General features: G+C 58.2%; 1 protein-coding gene across 1 annotated transcript in view; it reads left to right on the top strand.

The window, feature by feature from the left end:
• ARID3C (AT-rich interaction domain 3C) overlaps positions 1-17,905 on the top strand; it is a 19,298-nt gene extending 1,393 nt beyond the window's left edge. Inside the window, exons 3-9 of the mRNA XM_042028702.1 lie at positions 4-199; positions 11,302-11,374; positions 15,018-15,201; positions 15,411-15,655; positions 15,966-16,235; positions 16,416-16,505; positions 17,310-17,905. Of these exons, the coding sequence (XP_041884636.1) occupies positions 4-199; positions 11,302-11,374; positions 15,018-15,201; positions 15,411-15,655; positions 15,966-16,235; positions 16,416-16,505; positions 17,310-17,452 (1,201 nt within the window). The 3' untranslated portion in view covers positions 17,453-17,905. The remainder of the gene's footprint in view (positions 1-3; positions 200-11,301; positions 11,375-15,017; positions 15,202-15,410; positions 15,656-15,965; positions 16,236-16,415; positions 16,506-17,309) is intronic.
• The last annotated feature ends 1,142 nt before the right edge of the window (positions 17,906-19,047 follow it).

The following is a 19,047-nucleotide window of genomic DNA, read 5'->3' on the forward strand; positions in this document are numbered from 1 at the left end:
CGAGCCCGGCCCCGGCCCCGGGCCGCCGCCCGCCGCTCCCCGCCGCCGCCTGGCCTCCGGCCCGCGCCCGCCGCCCGCCGCTGCGGGGGAGGAGGAGGAGGAGGAGGAGGAGGAAGAGGAGGAGGAGGAAGAAGGGGAGCCCCGCGACCCACCGCCGCCCCCGCACCACGAATGGACCTACGAGGAGCAGTTCAAGCAGGTAAGGAGGCATCGCTGCCCCGGCACCGGCTGCTCCGGGCACGCATCCCCGGTGTCCCACCATAGTCCCCAAACTCGGGTTCAGCTTTCTCTGAAGGGACATCTCTTATGCCCCCCCACTGCTCCCAAACCCTGTCTCCGTCCCACCCTAAATGGGCAACACCACGCCCCAGCCCAGACCCACCCCAAGCAGACATCCCCCATATCCCCATTAACCCCAGACATTATTGAAACGCCACCCTAAATGAAACCCCCCAGTACTCATCCAGTGTCCCCAAACCTCATCCTCCCCTAAATGGGTACCCCCTGAATGCTCCTCACTGCCCCTGTCCCTAAGCCCCATAGGCATTCTCATGTCCCTGCTACCAAACCCCATCTCAACCCTGCTTCATGACCCCACCTCCTCTGTGTCCCCTGTGCCTGTCCACAGGCCCTGAATCATGGCAGGGTGCCTAGTGTCCAGGCATCTCCTGTGCCTGCCCTGATCTCTGCCAGCTCCATCCCTGGTGCTTTCCATAATGGGTGAAACAGGCTGACCCCTGTCCATGGAGGTTTTGCAGGGCAAGGGCTCTGGTGTGTGGTCACCCCAAGGAGCTGGCGAGGCATGGAGCTGAGTTCCCTTGTGTCCCAGCAAGAGCCAGGGCATATTGTGGTCGGTCAGTGCAGCTCACTGATTTCCTGTACTGGAGGGAGCAGCACATACACCCTGTCGCCTCATTCCTGGTGGGTGTAGGGGACGCCCCTTTGTAAGTGAGATCTGGCACAGGGAAAGGGCTTCAGGGGCTCCTATAAAGGATGGAAGAAGGGTCTCTCTGTATTTAATGTGTGTGGATCTCATCCGAGCTGTGTTGTGGAAGCTTTGGTTTGCAGACAGCGGGTGTCTCTCCATGCAAGTGTGGGGGCATGGAGTGCACAGCACCAGGGCAGGTTTGTGCTCCCCGTGCGCTCAGCTTCGTTGTGGGGGAGGGAGAGGCGCAGTGGGTGACAGGGAAGGTGTAGCGAGGGGATAGAACAAACAGAGATGTCCCCATACAGCTGTTGTGTGGCTTTTTAGGATGGCGTTGATCAGGGACAGGAGGACGAGGGGACTTCCGTCTCATCCGGTTCTGGCAGGAGGAGAAGGGAACAGCAGCAGGGACCCAACTTTTGGCTGCTGTGGGGGCATGCTGCTGCCTTCTCTGCTTCGAATTGCTCAGTTGTTGTTATTTGGAGGGGCCGGGGCTCATTCCCTGCCCACAAGGCGGAAGATAGAGGTGCAGACAGGGTACGGGCAGCACATGTCCCCGGCCGTGCCCGGGGATGCTGCCAGCGCCTGACACTGCCGTGAAGCAGAGCGGGGACGGCCGGGGAGGGTGAGCTGCACAGGCCAAACAGCTCGTCCGGGAAGTGTTACATTACACCCCGCTGCACAGAAAAAGGCTGACTGTCCGGTTCCCGGGGTCAGCCGGGAGGTGGGAAACAGCTCCTCCCTCCCAGGGAGGCTAGAGAAAGCATCCGTGGCATTTCTCGTCCTTCAGCCTCCCGCCCTGCCCCTGTCTGGGGCTGCCCGCGCCCCTTGTGCAGGGCAGGAATGTTGTGAATACTGGGAGAGGGATGACAGGAGAGGCTGGAGTGCAGGATAAATCCTGCCACTGCTTCTCAGGGTGAGAGCTGGCTTGTTCCTTGTTTGCTCTCTTTGGTTTTTTCCAACCCTGATCGGAAAAGCGATGGACCCCTCATCCAGAGACCCACACCTGGGTTTCCCACCTGGTGGCATGTCCCAGCCAGGGAACAATGGGATGTCTTTCTGCAGTGTGGAACAGGCTGCGGTGGCAGCTTGCTTTGGGGTCTGCAGGGTGGCTGTCACTCCTGTCCCTCCCCAGAGATCATGCAGGAGGGGACATGTCCCTGCTGGGTCCTCCCCAGGCTGCAGGGCTGTGGCTCACCCAGCCTGGGGAACAGGTTCTCCACTCTGTGCAGGGACTAAATGGGGAGGGTGGCTGTGCTTCAGCTTTTGGAGGTTTCGCAGGGGCTGGGCTGTGATGCTGTGGGGGAAGTGGGGGGGAGCAGCATGTGTCTGCTGGAAAGCTGCTGGGGCAGTGGCAGTGTGGTTATGAGGGTCCTGGAGCTGGAGAGAGACCCTGTAGTGGCCAGAGCTGTATTTCCCACCAGGACTCCCTGCTTGAAACTGCCCCAAGCCATCATGGCATCACGCGGGGTGGGGTTCAGGGCTTGTCTCTGCTCTCATCCTCCTGGACTGGGGGCACAGCTAAGTGAACAGAGACCACCAAATCCAGGTAATTTGGGAGAAAATGAGCAGAGAGTCACTTCCCCATCTCTCTGCAGTGGGGAGGGTGTCTTGATGGGGATGGGGTGGGAGGTTGGTGTGGGACCAGCCAGTGAAGGGTTTCCACTCACCGCAGTTGTGCTAAAAAGAGAGCAGAGGACGAGGTTGTTGTGGCCAAACCCATTGAGGGTTCATGGGCAAATGCTCCTTTGCAAAGAGGAGCTTTTTGGGGAAATACTGCACATCTATGCCATGGTTTTATATGCTTCCTGAGGCGCTGGTTTGGGGAGGGGGAGCTGGTGAGACCTTTGCTCTGACTGGGAGGGCCACTGATGTTACGAGGCTGAGAGACCCCCTCACCCCTGCCTCTTGCATCAGCTCCCGGCGCCGGTTTATGTACATTGATAAGGACACATGGGTCCTGGGCAAAGGTCTGGGAGGTCTCCACACCCAGGGCTGTCAGGCAGACCCAGCCCTGAGGTGAGGGGCACCACGTGGGGTCTGATTGTGCACTAGCCATGAACCCCAGCTTCCCTGAGGACTGGGATGCCTCTAAGATTTAATTCTGTGGTGCTGCATTATGTTTGACTTGGAGGGCATGGGTAAGAGCCTGGCATTTCTGGGGCCAAGCTCAGCTCCATGAATTCAGCTTTTCCCCTAGGAAAACCATGCATACAGACAGGGCATGAGTGCCCTGGTTTCCTCCAAGTGATAGAAGAACAGCACCAGAACCCGGGGCTTTCTTCTCCATCCCCCAGGGTGGGAGGGACTGGAACATCTGGGCTTTGCATCCAGCTCTCTGTCAGCTGAGAGGATGCCCTCCCTGCCAGGGCCCCTCCAGCATGTTCACACCCATCTGTGGCTGGGGGGATCAGGATCCTCTGAAGCTCCTTCCTCCCTGCCCAGGAGCAGCTGCAGGGGGTGAGCCCCAGCCGGCCCTTCAGGAATTCTGGGGTGTCTGGTGGCCTCAGCAGTTAATTTGGGGGTGGCTGGTTTTGCCAGCAGCCGTTTGCTATTATCCTCAGCCTAACCATGGTGTGGCTGTTCCTCCTTCCCTGCCTCCCTCTGATGCCAGCAGTTGCCTCTTGCACCCACCCACCTGTCCTTCACATGCATTTAGGGAGGGCTTGCCAGCTGTGAATGTGTGCACTTGCATCTCAAAGCCTGGAGGTGTTTGCCCCTATAGCCAAAGACCTCCTTGTGCCACAGAGGGTCATCCCAAAATGGGTGGAAGGGTCTGTGGTGTGCACCCTCCTGCCTCTATCCCTGTTGCTTTCGCCTGTGGTGTTGTCCCTGGGGATGGGGGAAATAGAGGCAGGAACGTTCAGGGAATGGAGGTGGCTGAAGAGGGGGACTCTGAGGAGAGGGTAGTGGTCTTCATGCCACAGCCCCCTCTTCGCCGCCAGTGCATCTTCAACCGAGGTGCAGGACCAAGGGCTCCCAGGGCTAAATTGGAGGGTCTCTGGTTACACTGCAGAGGCAGGGAGGGGGGATGGACACTGTTTGCTCCTGTCCGTGTCTGCCTGGAGGCTTTTCTCCAGCAAACCTGTGAGCAGAGCTCTGCCCCTAATCTGGGACCACCTGCAGCAGGGAGGTGGTGTCAGCAGTGAGGGTCAGTGTGCTGATCCTTGGGGCTCCAACAGCTCTGGCAACCCAGCACCAGTGGAGGGCACAGGACAGGGTCAGGGGGCTGCTGGGGTATGTCTGGCAATGCACACAGAGGTGTTCTGGGGGTCTGTGTGCCCACAGACCAACATGAGTGTGTGCATCTGTATAAACACAAACGTAAGCAGGGGGTACGTGTGTGTGCGTGAGCCCACGTGAGTACCCCTGTGTGTAGGGATCCTTGGGAGACCCTGTGTGTCTGTATGGATCCATAGGAGCGTGCAAAGTGTGTGTGAGCCCATGGAAGTGCTGGAATGTGTTTGTGGGTCCATATGAGCGCACAGGTGTGCGTGGACCCGTATGGCTGTGTGTATGGCACCGTGTGTGTGTGTGCCCACACGAGTCTGAGCACACCTGCGTGTATGTCCAGGCACACGTGTGGCATCCCAGTGTATTTGGGTGTGTCATGCCCATACCAGTGTCTCCATGTGTGGAACTGCATGGACCCGTGTGTGCTTGAGGCAGGGTTTGAGGGCTAAGCCCCCTCCAAGGTTGCCTCTTGCCCAGCCCACAGCACTGAGCAGCCCTGGTGGGTGCCAGTGTGCTGCCCCCGCTGCTGCTCCCACTGCTGCCCCCCCAGGGCACTTCCCAGCCCCACTGGAGCTGTCACAATACTATCTTTCAACTGGTGGTCCCAAGGGCTTGGGATTGGGGCTCCAAAGAGATGTAAAAACTAGTTGAGGGTGTGAGAATAAAGGCACTGTGGAGGGGAGAGGAGCACCACCAGGAGCTCATTCTGAGGCTGCTTCCAGCTCCCTCCCCAGCTGCCTCCCTGAAGCTGGATGCCAGTTGAGTCTTTGGGGAGGATGCACCCCCTCATCAGCTTGGGCCTCTTTGATAATCCACTAATTGGGTTAGTAATGGAGGTAAATCTCCGGTGCTGCCAGCCAGCTGGGCAGGGCTGCAGCGGGGAGGTCAGATCAGGAGTGGTGGACTCTGGTCCCAAGGGCATGGATGGATGGATGTGCACTGGGATTGTGTGTATATGTGAAGAGTGTGTAGGGGTGCATAAGTGTGCACGGGGTCTGTGCAGAGCAGGGGGAGCACGTACAGGGGCTGTGTGAGTGTACTCGGTGGGGCTGTTTGTCCAGGGTGATTGTGCACAAGGAGAGCGTGCACAAGGTGTGAAAATCTACAGAGCAGGCTGCAGTGTGCATGAGTTTGCAGAGGGTGGGCAGACTCTACACGGGAGCTGTGGAAGCCTGTTCCTTGGGGCACAGGGCACCCACTGGAAATGCCTGTGTTGGTGGGGCTGTGTTCTCCCCTGCAGACTGCAGCTTGGGGTTGCTCCATCATGGATCCAGAGCTCACATCCCGTGGCTGTAGCAGGGCATGAGTGAGCACCAGCCCCAGATACTCTTTCTGTTCAGGCACACAGCTCTTCTGGAGGCCAAGGCAGGGACTGGGGTTGCTTTCACAGGGTGGGGTTGGGGGCCCACCAACCCTTCCTTCCACATCATCCCTTCAAAGAAGTTGCAGGAAGGGGAGGGGACCAGAGGTGCATGGTGGGGAGGGGGGATTGAGCAGCCAATGCACATCCCAGGCATGCACACAGCCCCCCAGTACTCACACAGCCCCACAGCAGGTGTGTGCCTGCACAGACCCCAGTGTGTGCCAGCACATGCCCCATGTGCTCACCCATGCACCGTGGGGTTCCGTGTGCGTGTCCCTCAGGGACACCTGGGATGGTGCTGGGGTGTCATGGACAGGGTCCCCTGGCTCTGATCACCCCGGGAGGTATGGAGGGTGGGGAGAGTCAGCTTTGCCACCTGGCGTGGTGCTGGTGATGGAGCAGGGTCCCATGGCTCTGGTCACCTAGTAAGGGATTGAAGGAGAAGGGTGTCCCACAACTTCAGTCGCCCATGGAGAGATCAGGGGCAGGGGGGGATGAGAATGGAGGGGGAGGCAGATGTGGAGAGGAAAGCAGGGATGGAGAGGGAGGCAGTGGCGTAGCAAGCGCCGGTGGGTCAGGGAGGTTAACCCGAACAAATCCACTCATTGACTCCCTGCCTGCTCAGCCATGAATGAGTAACAAGGGGCTGATCGCGGGGGACGCGTTCACCAGGAGCCGGGACCACCTTCCCCGTGCCGCAACCCCCAGACGGGACAGGGGCCATGGATGGTGCCCATGGTGGCACCACACAGCCGTGGGCACCGTATTTTCTCTGTGGGGGAGCCATGCGAGCACCCCCTGCCTCAGTTTCCCCTCCTGCGAAATGTGTTGAGCAAAAGGCTGGGGACCGTGTGAGCCCCCCCCTTCATGCTGGGGCCAGGCTATGGGTGGGGGGCTGCTGTCCCAAGGCCAGCGCTGCCAGCAACCCTTGCGCGGAGCCGGGTTAATGTTTGCAGCAGTTGCAGCAGGCAGCCCTCCCGGGAGCGGCTGCGGCGGGGAGGGGGTTTTAATGACCTGCCGGATCTGCCGCATTATCAGCGCTGATTAAACCTGCCTGCTCTATAAAGCGCCGTTAAATATTAAGCATGATGAAAGGCTTTGAGGGGGAACCACAGCGCTGGGAGAGGTCTCCAAACAGAGATGTCCGGCCCCACCAGTGGGGTGACTGCTGAGGCTGGTGGTGTTGGGATGAGCAAGCACTCCACACCCCTCAGGGCTGTGGGGTCCGGGGAGCAGGGTTAGGGTCCCCCCAAGAGCTAGCACTGCCTTCGAACGCAGCCGGCCGTCCCAGCAAAGCCGTCCCGTAACCATTAACTTATTAACAACTGGTGGAAGAGGCGAGTGGTGGCTTGCAAGGTCAGGGGGTGGTTTGTGCCTGGCGGGGAGTGATCTGCCCCCCCAGCTCTGGCAGTGGGGATGGGGGAGGGACCCGCAAGCCCTTAGTTCTTTGTGTGTGCCCCATGGCTGGGGGGACTCTGGCTGTGGATACTGTTGGGATCCCTGAACCCCAGGGTGCTCAGGGCTGTGCCTCAGCTGGGAATAGCTGGACCCTGGGTATTCTGAGGCATGCCAGCAGGGCATAGGGGAGGACAGCCCAGTGTCTGGGTGCTTTGTTGTTCCCCAACCATCTTCCTGGGGAAGGATCTCAGAGGCAACAGCCGAGCTCCGGAGAGGTGCAGTGACTCCAAAACTGTACCAGCAGTCAGCCACCCGTGGTGTGTGGCTGGGGGGTGCAGGGAGGTGAGCATTACCTGGGCGCCCTGCGTGAACAGTGGCCAGATGGAAAAATTAGCAGTGCAGCTAATCAATGTGGTGTATATTAAGCAGCTCAGGGTAGGGGGGTTTGCAAGGTGGGGGGGAGCTGAGCAGGGTCCAGGGTCGATACAGCTCATATTAAGTGGATTAAATCCTGGCTGCCAATCTGAGTTCTCACTGCCAGCAGGAGGTGGCAGCTGAGCAGGGACTGTGGGGATCCCACTGAGATCACGTCCCTTGGCAGCAGAGCCCAGGGGGAGCTGTGTGGGGACTCACCAGGACAGGGCAAGCTGGAAGTGCCTGGGGGGTGGCTTAGCACCTCATCACATCCTTCCTCTGTCTGGGCACCTCTGTCTGACACCCAGGTGTCAGCTAGGCTAAGGGGTCTCAGGGACCCAAGCTTCATCTCTAGAAGCCCTCCTGGCTCCAGGAGAGGCATCTCCTGGGTGAGTGAGTGGTGCTAACAATGTTACTTAATCGTGGGGAGGAGGAGGAGGAGGAGGAGGAAGCATAAGGTCTATTCGCATCCTGTTAATAAACCATGTTCGACCTGCTGACCTCTAACCTCTCTGACAAACCCTGTTATCCCCATCCCTTAAGGAATATAGACATCACCATGACAATGGGATGACAGGAGGGAGCAGGTCCCAGAGCTGCACACAGTGTGGGGTGTGGGATGAAGACACACTGAACTAGCCCTGCACCAGCACTCAGGCCAGCAGTGCCAGGTGGAGGTGGGGTGCTGCTGGGGTTCCAAGGGCAGTGGGGTGGCCAAGCACCACAGACGGGTCCCCGAGGCCAGCAGAGCACGGCTGTGCTGCGCACCGGTGGATATCGATCCCAGGGCTTGACAGTTTAATACTTCTGTTTATAGAGGAATATAGTTACATCGATGGCATTAAATGAGTTACTAATTATATCAATACAAACACGATTAAAAGGGTCCTTGCTCATAGGTCACCGCAAGCAGGAGCCACTGGCTGTGTTGCACAACTGCCCCTGGGCAAGGCTCAGACCACTGCTCCGAGGCGCATGGCGGGGGGATGCTCTGGGGCAGCGTATGCTCTGCGGGGTCAGGGGTGCCCATCCATGTGGAGTGCCTGTCTGGGGTTGTGCATGCATGTGAGGGACTGTACGTCCCTTTCTGGAGTTGTGTGTTCCTGTTCAGGGCTCTGTGTGCCCATCTGGGGTTGTGGATGCACATACGGGGTTTGTGTGTGCATATATGGTGTTGTGCATGTCCATTTGGGGTTGTGCGTGTCCAGCTGGGGTTTGTGTGTGACTGTGCAGGGATCTGTGCCCATGTGGGTTGTGTGTGCATGTGCATAACAGACTTGTGCATGCTCCTGTGGTGTTCTGCGTGCCCCTGCGAGGCTGTGCACACCGATGCAAGGTTGTGCATGCTTGTGCAGGGTTGTACACTCCTGTTCCACCTTCTGTGCAGCACTCAGGGGGATCTCTGTCTCTGTACAGGGTTGTGCCTATGCTTGTGTGGAGCTGTGCAATGTCCACAAGGGGTTGAGTGGACCCACACAAGGCCGTGCACACTTGTGGGGTGCTGCAAGTTCAGACGTAGCTGTGTGTGCCTGTGTAGGGTTGTATATGCTCACATGGGCTTGCAGACCCCCATGTGGGGGTGTGTCAGCCTGTGTGGGGTTATATACATCCAAGTGAGGCATGCATCCCTGCACAGCAACTGTGTGTGACCCGGGAGACCTCTTCTCCAGCCTGAGCATCCCCAAATCTCATGGAACACCCCATGCATCCCAAGCGTATCCAAGGGCCCTGCTGGCTGGTCCCCGGTTACTCACCTCTGCTCTTGTCTCCACTTAAAAGCTGACCTTTGCTCCCTGTTTGATGTAATGTGTTTTTGCATCTCAGTGCCCCACAGATAAAAGGTTAGAGGTTAATGAACAGGGGGAAAATAGGAGCCGGCCCTTGGAGATCACACCTATTTTGGGGGCTGGAGACAGTAGCAGCCCGCTCTGGGTGGGATCCTGCTGGCTTTGATGGGAGGAGAAACACGAGTGGCACCCAGGGCAGTAGGTACTGGAGCCCATCCACTGGGTGACTCTCGGGAAGGCCATGGCTTCACCTTGCAGTGGGATGAGTGGTAGTTGCCAGTTTTGGGGGTTTGGTCCTGCCTTGACAAGCCAGATGTCAGGGGATGTCAAAGTGCTGGGTGTGGACGCCTTCCAGAGGCAAGGACAGGCAGGGAAATGCATGCAAAGCCTGGCTGACACAGCCTTCCTGGGGCAGAAATCAAAGCGGACTCCTGGAGCTCTGCTCGGAGCGTGACCTAGTTACCGTAATCAGCGGCTCGAGGAGCTCCTGGAAAGGAGCAGGCGATAAAGAGGGAGCACAGAGTGAGGCAGGGAGCACCGCAGTGGAGGGGGACAGAGTGCTGGCACCCAGGGGTCAGGGCACTCCAAGAGCACCCTGCTGCAAGGAGGGGATAGGTAAGTGGGATCCAGAAAGCAGGGAAGCAGCAAAGAAGGAGTTCCATGGAGCCAGGCAGTCAGGACCTATGGGTGTGGTGTGAGTCTGGCAGTTGTACCCCTAGATGAGGTTAGGGACAGGCAGTTAGCACTGACCTGTGAGTTACATGAGGGACTGTTAGGTGTGTCTGTTCAGTGATTGGAACCATGGGGTCTGTAGAAACATCCTCACATCCCTGTGTGTTCCCACATTCCCTCATCCCCACATATCCGTGTCCCCGAAGTCCTTTCATCCCCACATCCCTACATTCCCATGTCCCTGCATTCATGTGTCCCCATTGCATCCCTGCATCACCCCATCCCCATGTCCCCCCGAGTCCCTGCAACCCCACATCCCTACATTCGTGTGTCCCCATTGCATCCCCACATCCCCGTGTCCCTGCAGCCTGACGACCCTTAAACACAGCTCCCTTTATCTGTCTGGTGAATGATGTTCTGTGTGGAGTGGGGGTGTGCTCCCTTTCTGTTGGTTTTTAACGGCCTTTCCCAGCACAATTGTTTTTTAAACGACTCTATTTTGTGCCTGACTTTGTTTTCCAGCTTGCATTTCTTCGTATATGTTTTGGAAATCCATTCTGGACTGCTGAGTTTTGTTTCTTTTCAATGGCTTTAAATTCTTGCCGGGCTTGCTGGGAGGAATTGGTGTCTATAGCGTCTTCGATTGGTGCTAATTTTTCCTTCATGTGCTCTGACTTTTACTGCTGGGCCATCGATCTGGCAGGCTCCAATTTGTCATGGTCATTCAGGCACTGTGCTGGAATCAGGCGAGCCCGGACTTCCGCACAGAGCCGGCACTTCGTGTTCCTAGTGTAGGGTCTGCACTCGCCTCCCCAGTGCTGTCCCTCAGCTCAGGCTGTGTCCGTGTGTCCAGACCATCCAGCACACACAAGTATCCTCACAGCCATATGTTTGTGTCTGTGCAATCACGTGCACACGGCAGCCCCGGCACTTGCAGCTCCTTGGATGGTACTCAGTGCTATCCATGGTCGAGCCAACTTCTCCTTCCCCAGGACGGCATCAGCCCTCACAGTTTGGGTGGGGCTGTGTCCTTGTCAGGGATGAGTGCTGATGAGGTTGCTGATCCCATGCTGGGACTTGGGGAACACCAGCACTCGGCGGTGCCAGAGCAGAGCTGAGCATTGCAATCCCGGGGTTCTGCCTGGGGCTTGGGGTTTGCTGATGCCCCTGGGCTGTGGTTCTTGCACCTAAGAGGGCAAAGGGCAGGAGAAACTGAGGCGTCTCTGCAGGCGTCTCTGCAGCAAAAGTTCAAAATAGTCAGTGGTTTGTGGGGAGCCCACGCCAGACGGAGGCACGGGGAGAGCCCAGCGCTGCCAGCACAGAGGGTGTGTCAGGGAATTCTGTCAGCGGTGCACAGAGAGCCTCTTGGTGCTGGCAGAGCAGGCAGGTGAGGCCAGAGGTGATGCCAGGATCTGGCACAGGCGGTGTCCAGCCCCAAGCACTGCTCCCTGTCCATTCTCACCTGCACGTGCTGGAAGCATTGACCCCTCTCTCTCTCCTGCCTCCAGCTCTACGAACTGGACGAGGACCCGAAACGCAAGGAGTTCCTGGATGACCTCTTTGGCTTCATGCAGAAGAGAGGTAAAGGTGTGGCTGGGGTGGGTGCCACTACCACTCCTGCCTCGGCTGCTGGTGGGGGGCTCTCGGTGTGGTGTTCTCAGGCTCTGAGCTGCTCTAGGTCTCTGCAAAACCGTCAGGCAGGTCCTGCGGTGCTTCCCCTGGGCCTCCCCCCTAACCGCACGCTGGGGCAGCTGTCGATGCTGGTATCCCTTGGCCATTAGCGATGCCCAGCAGGGATGCCCACTGGAAACGCCCGTTGGGGATGTCCATTAACATACCCCGTGGTGACAAGCGTTAGCAACACCCGTTAATGATGGCCATTAGCAGTTTTCGGGACGTTTTAGTGATGCCTGGTGGGAACGCCCTTGGCAGCGCCCATTAGAGCTCCCCATTTCCAGCGCCTGGTGAGGATGCCCACCATCGGCACCTCTCAGCGGTGCCTACGATGTGCGGGAGTGGGGCCAGCAGTCCGGGCAGCGCCGGGCACCCAGGGGTTAAGGGCTCGCCAGCCAACCCATCCTCATCGGAAATCTTTGGTATCGGCATGGGGGGCCGAGCCGGCTCCCGGGGACTCGATAAATGCTTTAACCTTCGCCCCCCCCCCCCCCCCCCCGGTCGGGCCTGCGACAATTAAAAGTTGCCGAGCGCGGGCGTGTGGCCGGCCGTATTAATTAGAGCCTTTTGCTAGTGTGTGGATTAATGAACAAGCCGCTCGATAGCCAGTAAACCCCAGGCAGAGGTTAATGCCGAGCTAATTAACGGGGAAAGGCTGAGGGGGGTACAGGAGCTGCGGGGCTGGCTGTTCGAGGGGTGAGGGAGGGCAGAGAGAGGGGCAGTCGCCCACATGCCCTGCCCATTGGAAGGGTGGTGAGGGTCCCCAGCTGTCTGTGGGGCTGCAGAGACTGACTCTTGGGTTGGGCTGGGACACCACAATCTTGTTTCACTCATGGGTGTGTGGTGGGTGGCTGGCACGGCCATGGGGCTCATGCCGTGGGGTGAGGCTGTAGGCGGTGGATGGGCTGGGTACTGCCCCATGGGTGCCCCCTGGCTCTGGTGCAGGGCTGTGGGGAGCAAGTGGGAAGGCCAGCACTGCTTTGGCCCCCCAGCATCCATCAGCCACAAGATTCATGGGCTGTTCTGCAGCTTCATTATCTCTCTCTCCAGAGCTAATTAACTCCCTCGCTATTGGGTCTGGGGTTAATTAAGTAAGTGCCTGCTGGTGTGGGGAGGAGGGTGGGAGCGAGCCTGATGCTTCCCTGATGGTGCTGTTCCACATCCGTCCTTGTCTGGCTGTTCCGCTCCTGTGCCCTCTGTCCCTTCTTGTCCTGTTTCTCCTACAAGTGGATGCCATCCCCCTGGGGAGGGCAGGCAGGGTGTGGGTGTACAGGTTCAGGTGTGCAGGGATGGGTGTGCATGAACCTGTTGGAGGAGACAGGGATTTTGGAGTCGGGTACCTAAGACAAAGGGGACAGAAGGGTTGAGGGGCAAGGACAGCTTCCCGAAGGCCATGAAGAGCTGGGTAAGAAGCAGCACCTGAGAACCACTGCAGGTGCAGCTGGGGCACCCAGAGGTGAATGGGCAGGGGACTACAACACTCAGGCTGTGTCCCCAAGGTGGCCAGGAGGGATTGATGTCCACAGGGTGAGCCCTACTGAAAGGGACTGCATCCTCCCTACTGTCTGTCAGGACAGTGTCAGCACTGATGTTTGTCAGCAGAGTGGAAAATTAGTAAGGCTGAAAAATGGGTTGGGGCAGACCCTCTGAGGCCACCCCATGGCACAAGGGCACAGCTGGCCCTGGTGGCTTGTGGTGACGCCACCACCACCATCAGATACAGGGTACAGGCAGTGGGGCAGCTCATGAACACACCCCAACTTCTGTGGCACCCCAAAAGTAGTAATCAGAGATAGAAGGGGGCTATTTCTGCATTTGTTTACTGGGGTCTGCAGGGGCCCCCCATTTCCCCACCAAGCTGAGGGCCCTGCTGATAACACGGGGCCATTAATCAATCAGGGTGGTAATTGCAGCACCACAATGACTGCATCACCTCCCTGGCTGCATCGCCTCCCTGGGCTTTTGTGCCTTTTGCCCTGGCTGGGACTGGGGCCATCACTCTGCGGGGACGAAGACAGGTGCCTTTGTCAGTGGGACAGACATCGGCCACGCACCCCGCACAGCCCTGAGATTAATGGTGAGCCACTTTTGTTAGTCACCAAGGCTGGAGAGGGGAGAGAAGAAGAAAAATCCATGGGCCATTGGCTGGGGGCTGAGACTCTGCAAACTCATTGGCATTGGGTGAGAGGGAGAGCCCTCAAACTGAGCCCCCCCCGAGGTGATGGGTCTTGTGCCAGCAGCCCTGAGCAGGGCTGGTGAGCTACCGACAGCAGATATCAAGTCAATATCTCTGCCTTTCTCCCAGGAGGATAAACTCCTCTCCCCCTTCCCGACCTGGTGAACAACACAGACACACACAAAAAAAAAGTTAAATGAACTCAGTAAAAGAATAAAAAGAGCTCATTTTTCAGGCTTATGTGAAGAAGCCAAGCCAATATCAGGGCTATAAATTAGAGATGCTGGAGGATGGTGGTGAATGACGGCTTCGTTTGAGGGGCAAAGCGCAGTCGTGACAGCCTCCCTCGGCCAAATGGATGGCTTTTCAATACTGCCCGTGCCCCGCCACCTTGCAGAAGGAATAAATACGGGGTGGAATTGCACAGGACAGGACAGGGTGGGATGGGATGTGATGCTTGTCCCTCCTCTGCCCAGCTTCCAGCCAATGCCCAGACCATTGTCCCAAGGAGCCATGGAGCACAGCAAAGCTGTGGGGCTATTTGGGGGTGCTGAGAAAGTGGGGAGGGGGTTTTAACGAGACCTGGTGGCTGCGGAGACCGTGCTGGTCTGTATTGGATTCACAGAACCCTGGTGAACCCATGTCCCCTTGCCCCAAAGCCTCATTGAGGAGGGTCATGCTGTGGGACCTACTGAGGGCAGTTGAAGAGGATTTGGGGTCAGGTCTCCTGAAGCAGGGCACCAAAGCCCTTTTAGCAGAGGAGACTTCTGGGGCCATCTGTGAGGTTAAGAGGTCTGGAGCTGGAAGAGAAAACCTCTCCACAGAGAGATGGTAGGGTGAGTCCTCCTAGGAGGGTTGTGGGGGTCATCCCTCTTCAGAAAGGTTATAGGATGGGTCCTTTTTTAAAGTGTAGATGGAGTCTCTCTTTGTGGGGCTCTGAAAGAGCATTACAGAGTCATTCTAGGATGCTCTGAGAGATTTTGTAGATTGGTGCTGTACAGGCAGCTCTAAGTATTGTAGAGAGACAACCTTGTCTAAGGGTGTGTGAAGGAGGCACTTTGCCTATCCCACTGTGGCTCCGCATCCCAGATGAGAACATACCCAGCCCCACTGACAGCTCCATCAAAGGTGACCCTGTGCCAGCATGCTGGGGTCTCCCCTGATTTTGGGCACAGTGCCACTCTCACAGGCACCCTGGGGTCCTGCCTGCACCCCAGGTGCCTGTGGGTGCTCACCTGGGCATGGAGAGATGCACCTCCCATTGTGGGTACCTGCAGTGGCAGTGGGGGGAAGGTGGGGCTGTGATCCCAGGTAATAAGGGCCCTTGTGGGCAGCCCCCCACACCCTCTTCTGTCCCCTATGTGCCTCCGGAAGGGACACCAGTGAACCGCATCCCCATCATGGCCAAGCAAGTGCTGGACCTGTACACACTGTACCAGCTGGTGACAGACAAGGGTGGCCTGGTCGAAGTCATCAACAAGAAGATCTGGCGGGAGATCACCAAGGGCCTCAACCTACCTACCTCCATCACCAGCGCTGCCTTCACCCTCCGCACACAGTGAGTGCCTGGCAGCGGCAGCAGCCGGGGGACACCTGCCTTGGGGTACCCCAGGGCCCAGATGTCCCAGAGCCCTGGGTGGGGTCTGACATGGCATACCACAAAAGTGGTTGGAGGGCTCTGCCCTTTCCCAAGGGCTCTTTGCTCAGCATGGGGCTGTCTGGGAGATGCAGGATGCTAGATCTCCCCCTGTCTCTCTCCACGTGCAGATACATGAAGTACCTGTATCCCTATGAATGTGAGAAGCGGGCGCTCAGCTCTCCTGGAGAGCTCCAAGCTGCCATCGACAGCAACCGTCGGGAGGGGCGGAGGCAGACTTTCGGCACAGCACTCTTTAACTACTCGCCAGCCAGCACTCCAACCCTGCTGGGCACCCCCAAAATGCCTCTGCCGGCTCTTAGCATCTCCGCACACAGCTGTGGCCAGCTCAGCCAAGTGCACAGTGTTAAGAAAGGTGGGTGAGGATGCCATCTGCCTTGCAGCGACCGTCTCTTCCCAGGGATGGACACTGCTCCAGCAGCGGGGCTGTTCCCTGTCTGCCCTTGCCCTTTCTGCTTGGGGAATATAGGAAGAATGTTGTATTTCAGTCCCTTTCAGGGAGTGAAACAAGTGTATTTCCCCTGGCTTTGGAGGAGGACCAAGCCCAGATGTTGGGAGTGGTGGGCTGCCCTGCCCCATTGCTGGTGGGGTGGAGTTGGCACCAGCTGGGGACAGTGAGGCAGGGTGGCAATGAGGGACCTGCTGAGCTGTCTTGGTCATTGCAGAGGATGGAATGCTGGCAGCATCAGTGCCAGGGCGCATCACTATCCCGGTGGGACTGGCTGGCCACCATCTCACAGCTGCCCAAGCAGCAGCTGCCTCACAGGCAGTGATGCTGGAGCAGCTGCGAGAGAAGCTGGAGACAGGGGAGCCCCCGGAGAAGAAGGTGGCCCTGACAGCGGAGGAGCAGCAGCGGCTGGTGCAACACGCGCTTCAGCACAACCTCCTGGCCGTGGCCTCCCAGTTCCCCATGAACGTCAAGATCTCCAACCGAGGTAATGATATGCAACACCTCAGCCTGGGTCATTCCTTTCCCTGGCACCCGAGGTGAAAGCAGCACCAGCAACTGGAGAGGAGTATGGATGCCCAGAGGGACTGGGTCCCGGCTTATCTGTCTTGGACAGGTTCTTGTTTCTGTTTCGCTTAACACTCATATTGGTATTTCCTTTCCCCAGATGACAGACAGGAGACTGCATTGAACCTGTCCACCAACGGCATTAGCAGTATCAACATGTCAATAGAAATAAATGGAGTTGTCTACACAGGTAAATAGAAGGGCCGCTTGGCCTGTGTAATTGCGGCCGGGAAATCCAATAACTTATAGCCACTGCCTGGCCAGCAAGTCCTTCCTTCAATCTGATGTCTTTACTATAAAATCCATCGTAATGAAGTGTCAGGGCTTGGGGAAAGGGGGAAGGAGAAGGAGGGGGTTGACAAGGATGGAAATTGGCCCGAAGCAGGTGCTGGCAATGAAGGGCTAAAGTGGGGGATGAATGGATGGATGGACGGACGGGCTCTGGCTGAGAAGTGACCCTGCGCCTAGGGTCATTCCGCACCCCAGGATCCTAAAGACAGGGCTTGGATTTGGGGCCATCCCAATGCTTGTGTGCCCAGAGAGTCTCTGGCTGGGTGTGGCACTTGACTGATTGCAGAGCATGGTGCAGGGAAAGATGTTGGGGTGCAGTGCTGGAGCAGAGAACCCTTTGGGATGCCAATGTGCACCAGCCTGGCTAAGCAGCCCATCCCATGACCCCCAGATCCATGCCTGTCCTGCTGAGACATCCCACAATTAAAATCGATGGCTTTTCCTTCAGAGCTTAAATATTTAACGAGCTGGAAAAGTCAGGGCTAAGCAGCATTTGGGGCTGCCAGCCAAATGGGTGCTGCGCCACCCCACAGGCTGCTCCACACTGGTGAGGATGACTGGGTTGTGGGAGACACCACAGGTGAGAGGGGGCTGAAGCCCCCATGACTCTTGGTCCCACACTCCCCAGCCTGGGTGCTGGGGGCCAGATGAGCAAATCCCCCAACCCTGGGCTTGCCCTAACCCGCTTGTTCTTGTCCTCCAGGTGTCCTGTTCGCCCGCCGGCCTTCAGCCACCCTGGCACCTGGTGGAGGGAGCACCCAGACCCGTCACAACCCCATGCCTGCCCCAAACCCCCTGCTCCCAGCCTCCTCTCAAAGCCACACTCCCACTAGCACCTCGCCATAAGGCAGATGTGGCCCCACCCTGAAAGCAGCTGGGGGTGCCCAGGGTCAGGGCGACTGAGCTGTGGGACCCAGCTGGGCCACCAGGGTGGGATGGGGACCCAAAGGTGCCTCTTGCTGCAATACTGAGCTGTGTCCATGCAAGGCTGTGAACACCCATGTGGGCCCTTTTGTCCCTTATCCCCGTGTGTGCCCTCTGGCACAGACGCACACACAGACACACACAAAAGTTCCTTCCCAAGGCACCACCCCCGGGTGACCCCTGTACATCTCCTGCTGCCCTGCTGCCTGGGGGACCTCCAGGACCTGCATGCTGCATCCCCTACATCCTGCAGCCCCTAACCCACCTCAATGCACGCGCTGCTGCCCCTGTATACACCTCAACGCGTACGCTGCATCCCCTATACACGCCCTTGGTGCTCACCTTTCCTCTCCATACACACCCTCTGTGCAAACACTGCAGGCACAATATTCTGCAGCCCCTATAAACCGTAGCCCCTCTACACTGCAGCCCCTATATATATACTGCACCCCCTACCCACTGCAGACGCCCCTGCCCAGCCCTCCTGTGCTGCCTGGGCTTGCTGCCTTTGCCCTGAGACACCCCCAGGGTGGTGGCATCTCAGTCTCCCAGGTCCTCAGCTCAGGAGGATCACCCTGGGGGGGCAAATAATGGGGATATTGGTGGGAATGGTGGGGGTGGAGCTTATTGGGGTGGGGCTGGGGTTGGGGGTTAATGTGGGGTGGGGGTTGTTGGCGGGGGGAGGGCAGGGAGGCCCAGCAGAGCCCCCCACTACCAAAGACTGCCTGGGTGCCAGGGTCCCCAGACCGGTGACAGGGAGACGGGGCACTCCGAACTACCTCGTTGGGGCTGGGTGGGCGCCTCCTCCACCCACTTGTGCCCCAGGGTGCCAAAGCAGGTGAGCGTGGAGCAACGCTCACCTCTACCTCAGCGCGGGGGGCTCGGCCTGTTCCCCGCACTCCCACCGCAGCCGCGCGACTCCGTGTATCTATTAAAGGAAATGGACTTCTGAACCAGACCAGTGCTGGGAGTGGTGTGCAGGGCATGGTGCCTCCCACCAAGCTCCAGGGCCCAGTTTGGAGGTGCAGGACACCCCGGCAGCTTGTGATACCCTGGGGTAACAGCTGTAGTGCTTGAGGTTTCACAGCCCACCTCATGCTTGCCTCCAGCTCAGTTTCTGGGAGCTCTGACTTGCAAACAGATGTCCTACACCCACCAGAGCCCTCAGACATGGGCTGGATCAGACAGGGCACCAACTGCGGCTGTGCCAGCCAGGCTGTGGGGCTGCTTGCCCCCACAAAGCCCCCAGTGGCAGCTCACCCATGGGTGGGGGTCCTGCTAGGCTACCTGTGCTGGGAAAGGAACGTCGCCCTGGAGCTGCTGAGATCGTGGACATGGGTCTGTGAGGTTGCACCTGGCAAGATGCCAGCAGTGCTGGGCCAGCCTGGTACCCGAGCAGCACCCACAGAGGACACAGGTGACCATGGTGGAGCCGGGAGGCACAGACATATAGATGGGTGGTCACTTGTGCTCCCTTGTGCAAACTCAGTGGCGTGCACACTCACACTGTCACACTC

This window comes from Corvus kubaryi, unplaced genomic scaffold, assembly GCF_017639235.1.
Source record: "Corvus kubaryi isolate FWS band 111438036 unplaced genomic scaffold, C.kubaryi_AGA036_p1.0 37308, whole genome shotgun sequence".
NCBI classification, from domain to species: Eukaryota; Metazoa; Chordata; class Aves; order Passeriformes; family Corvidae; genus Corvus; species Corvus kubaryi.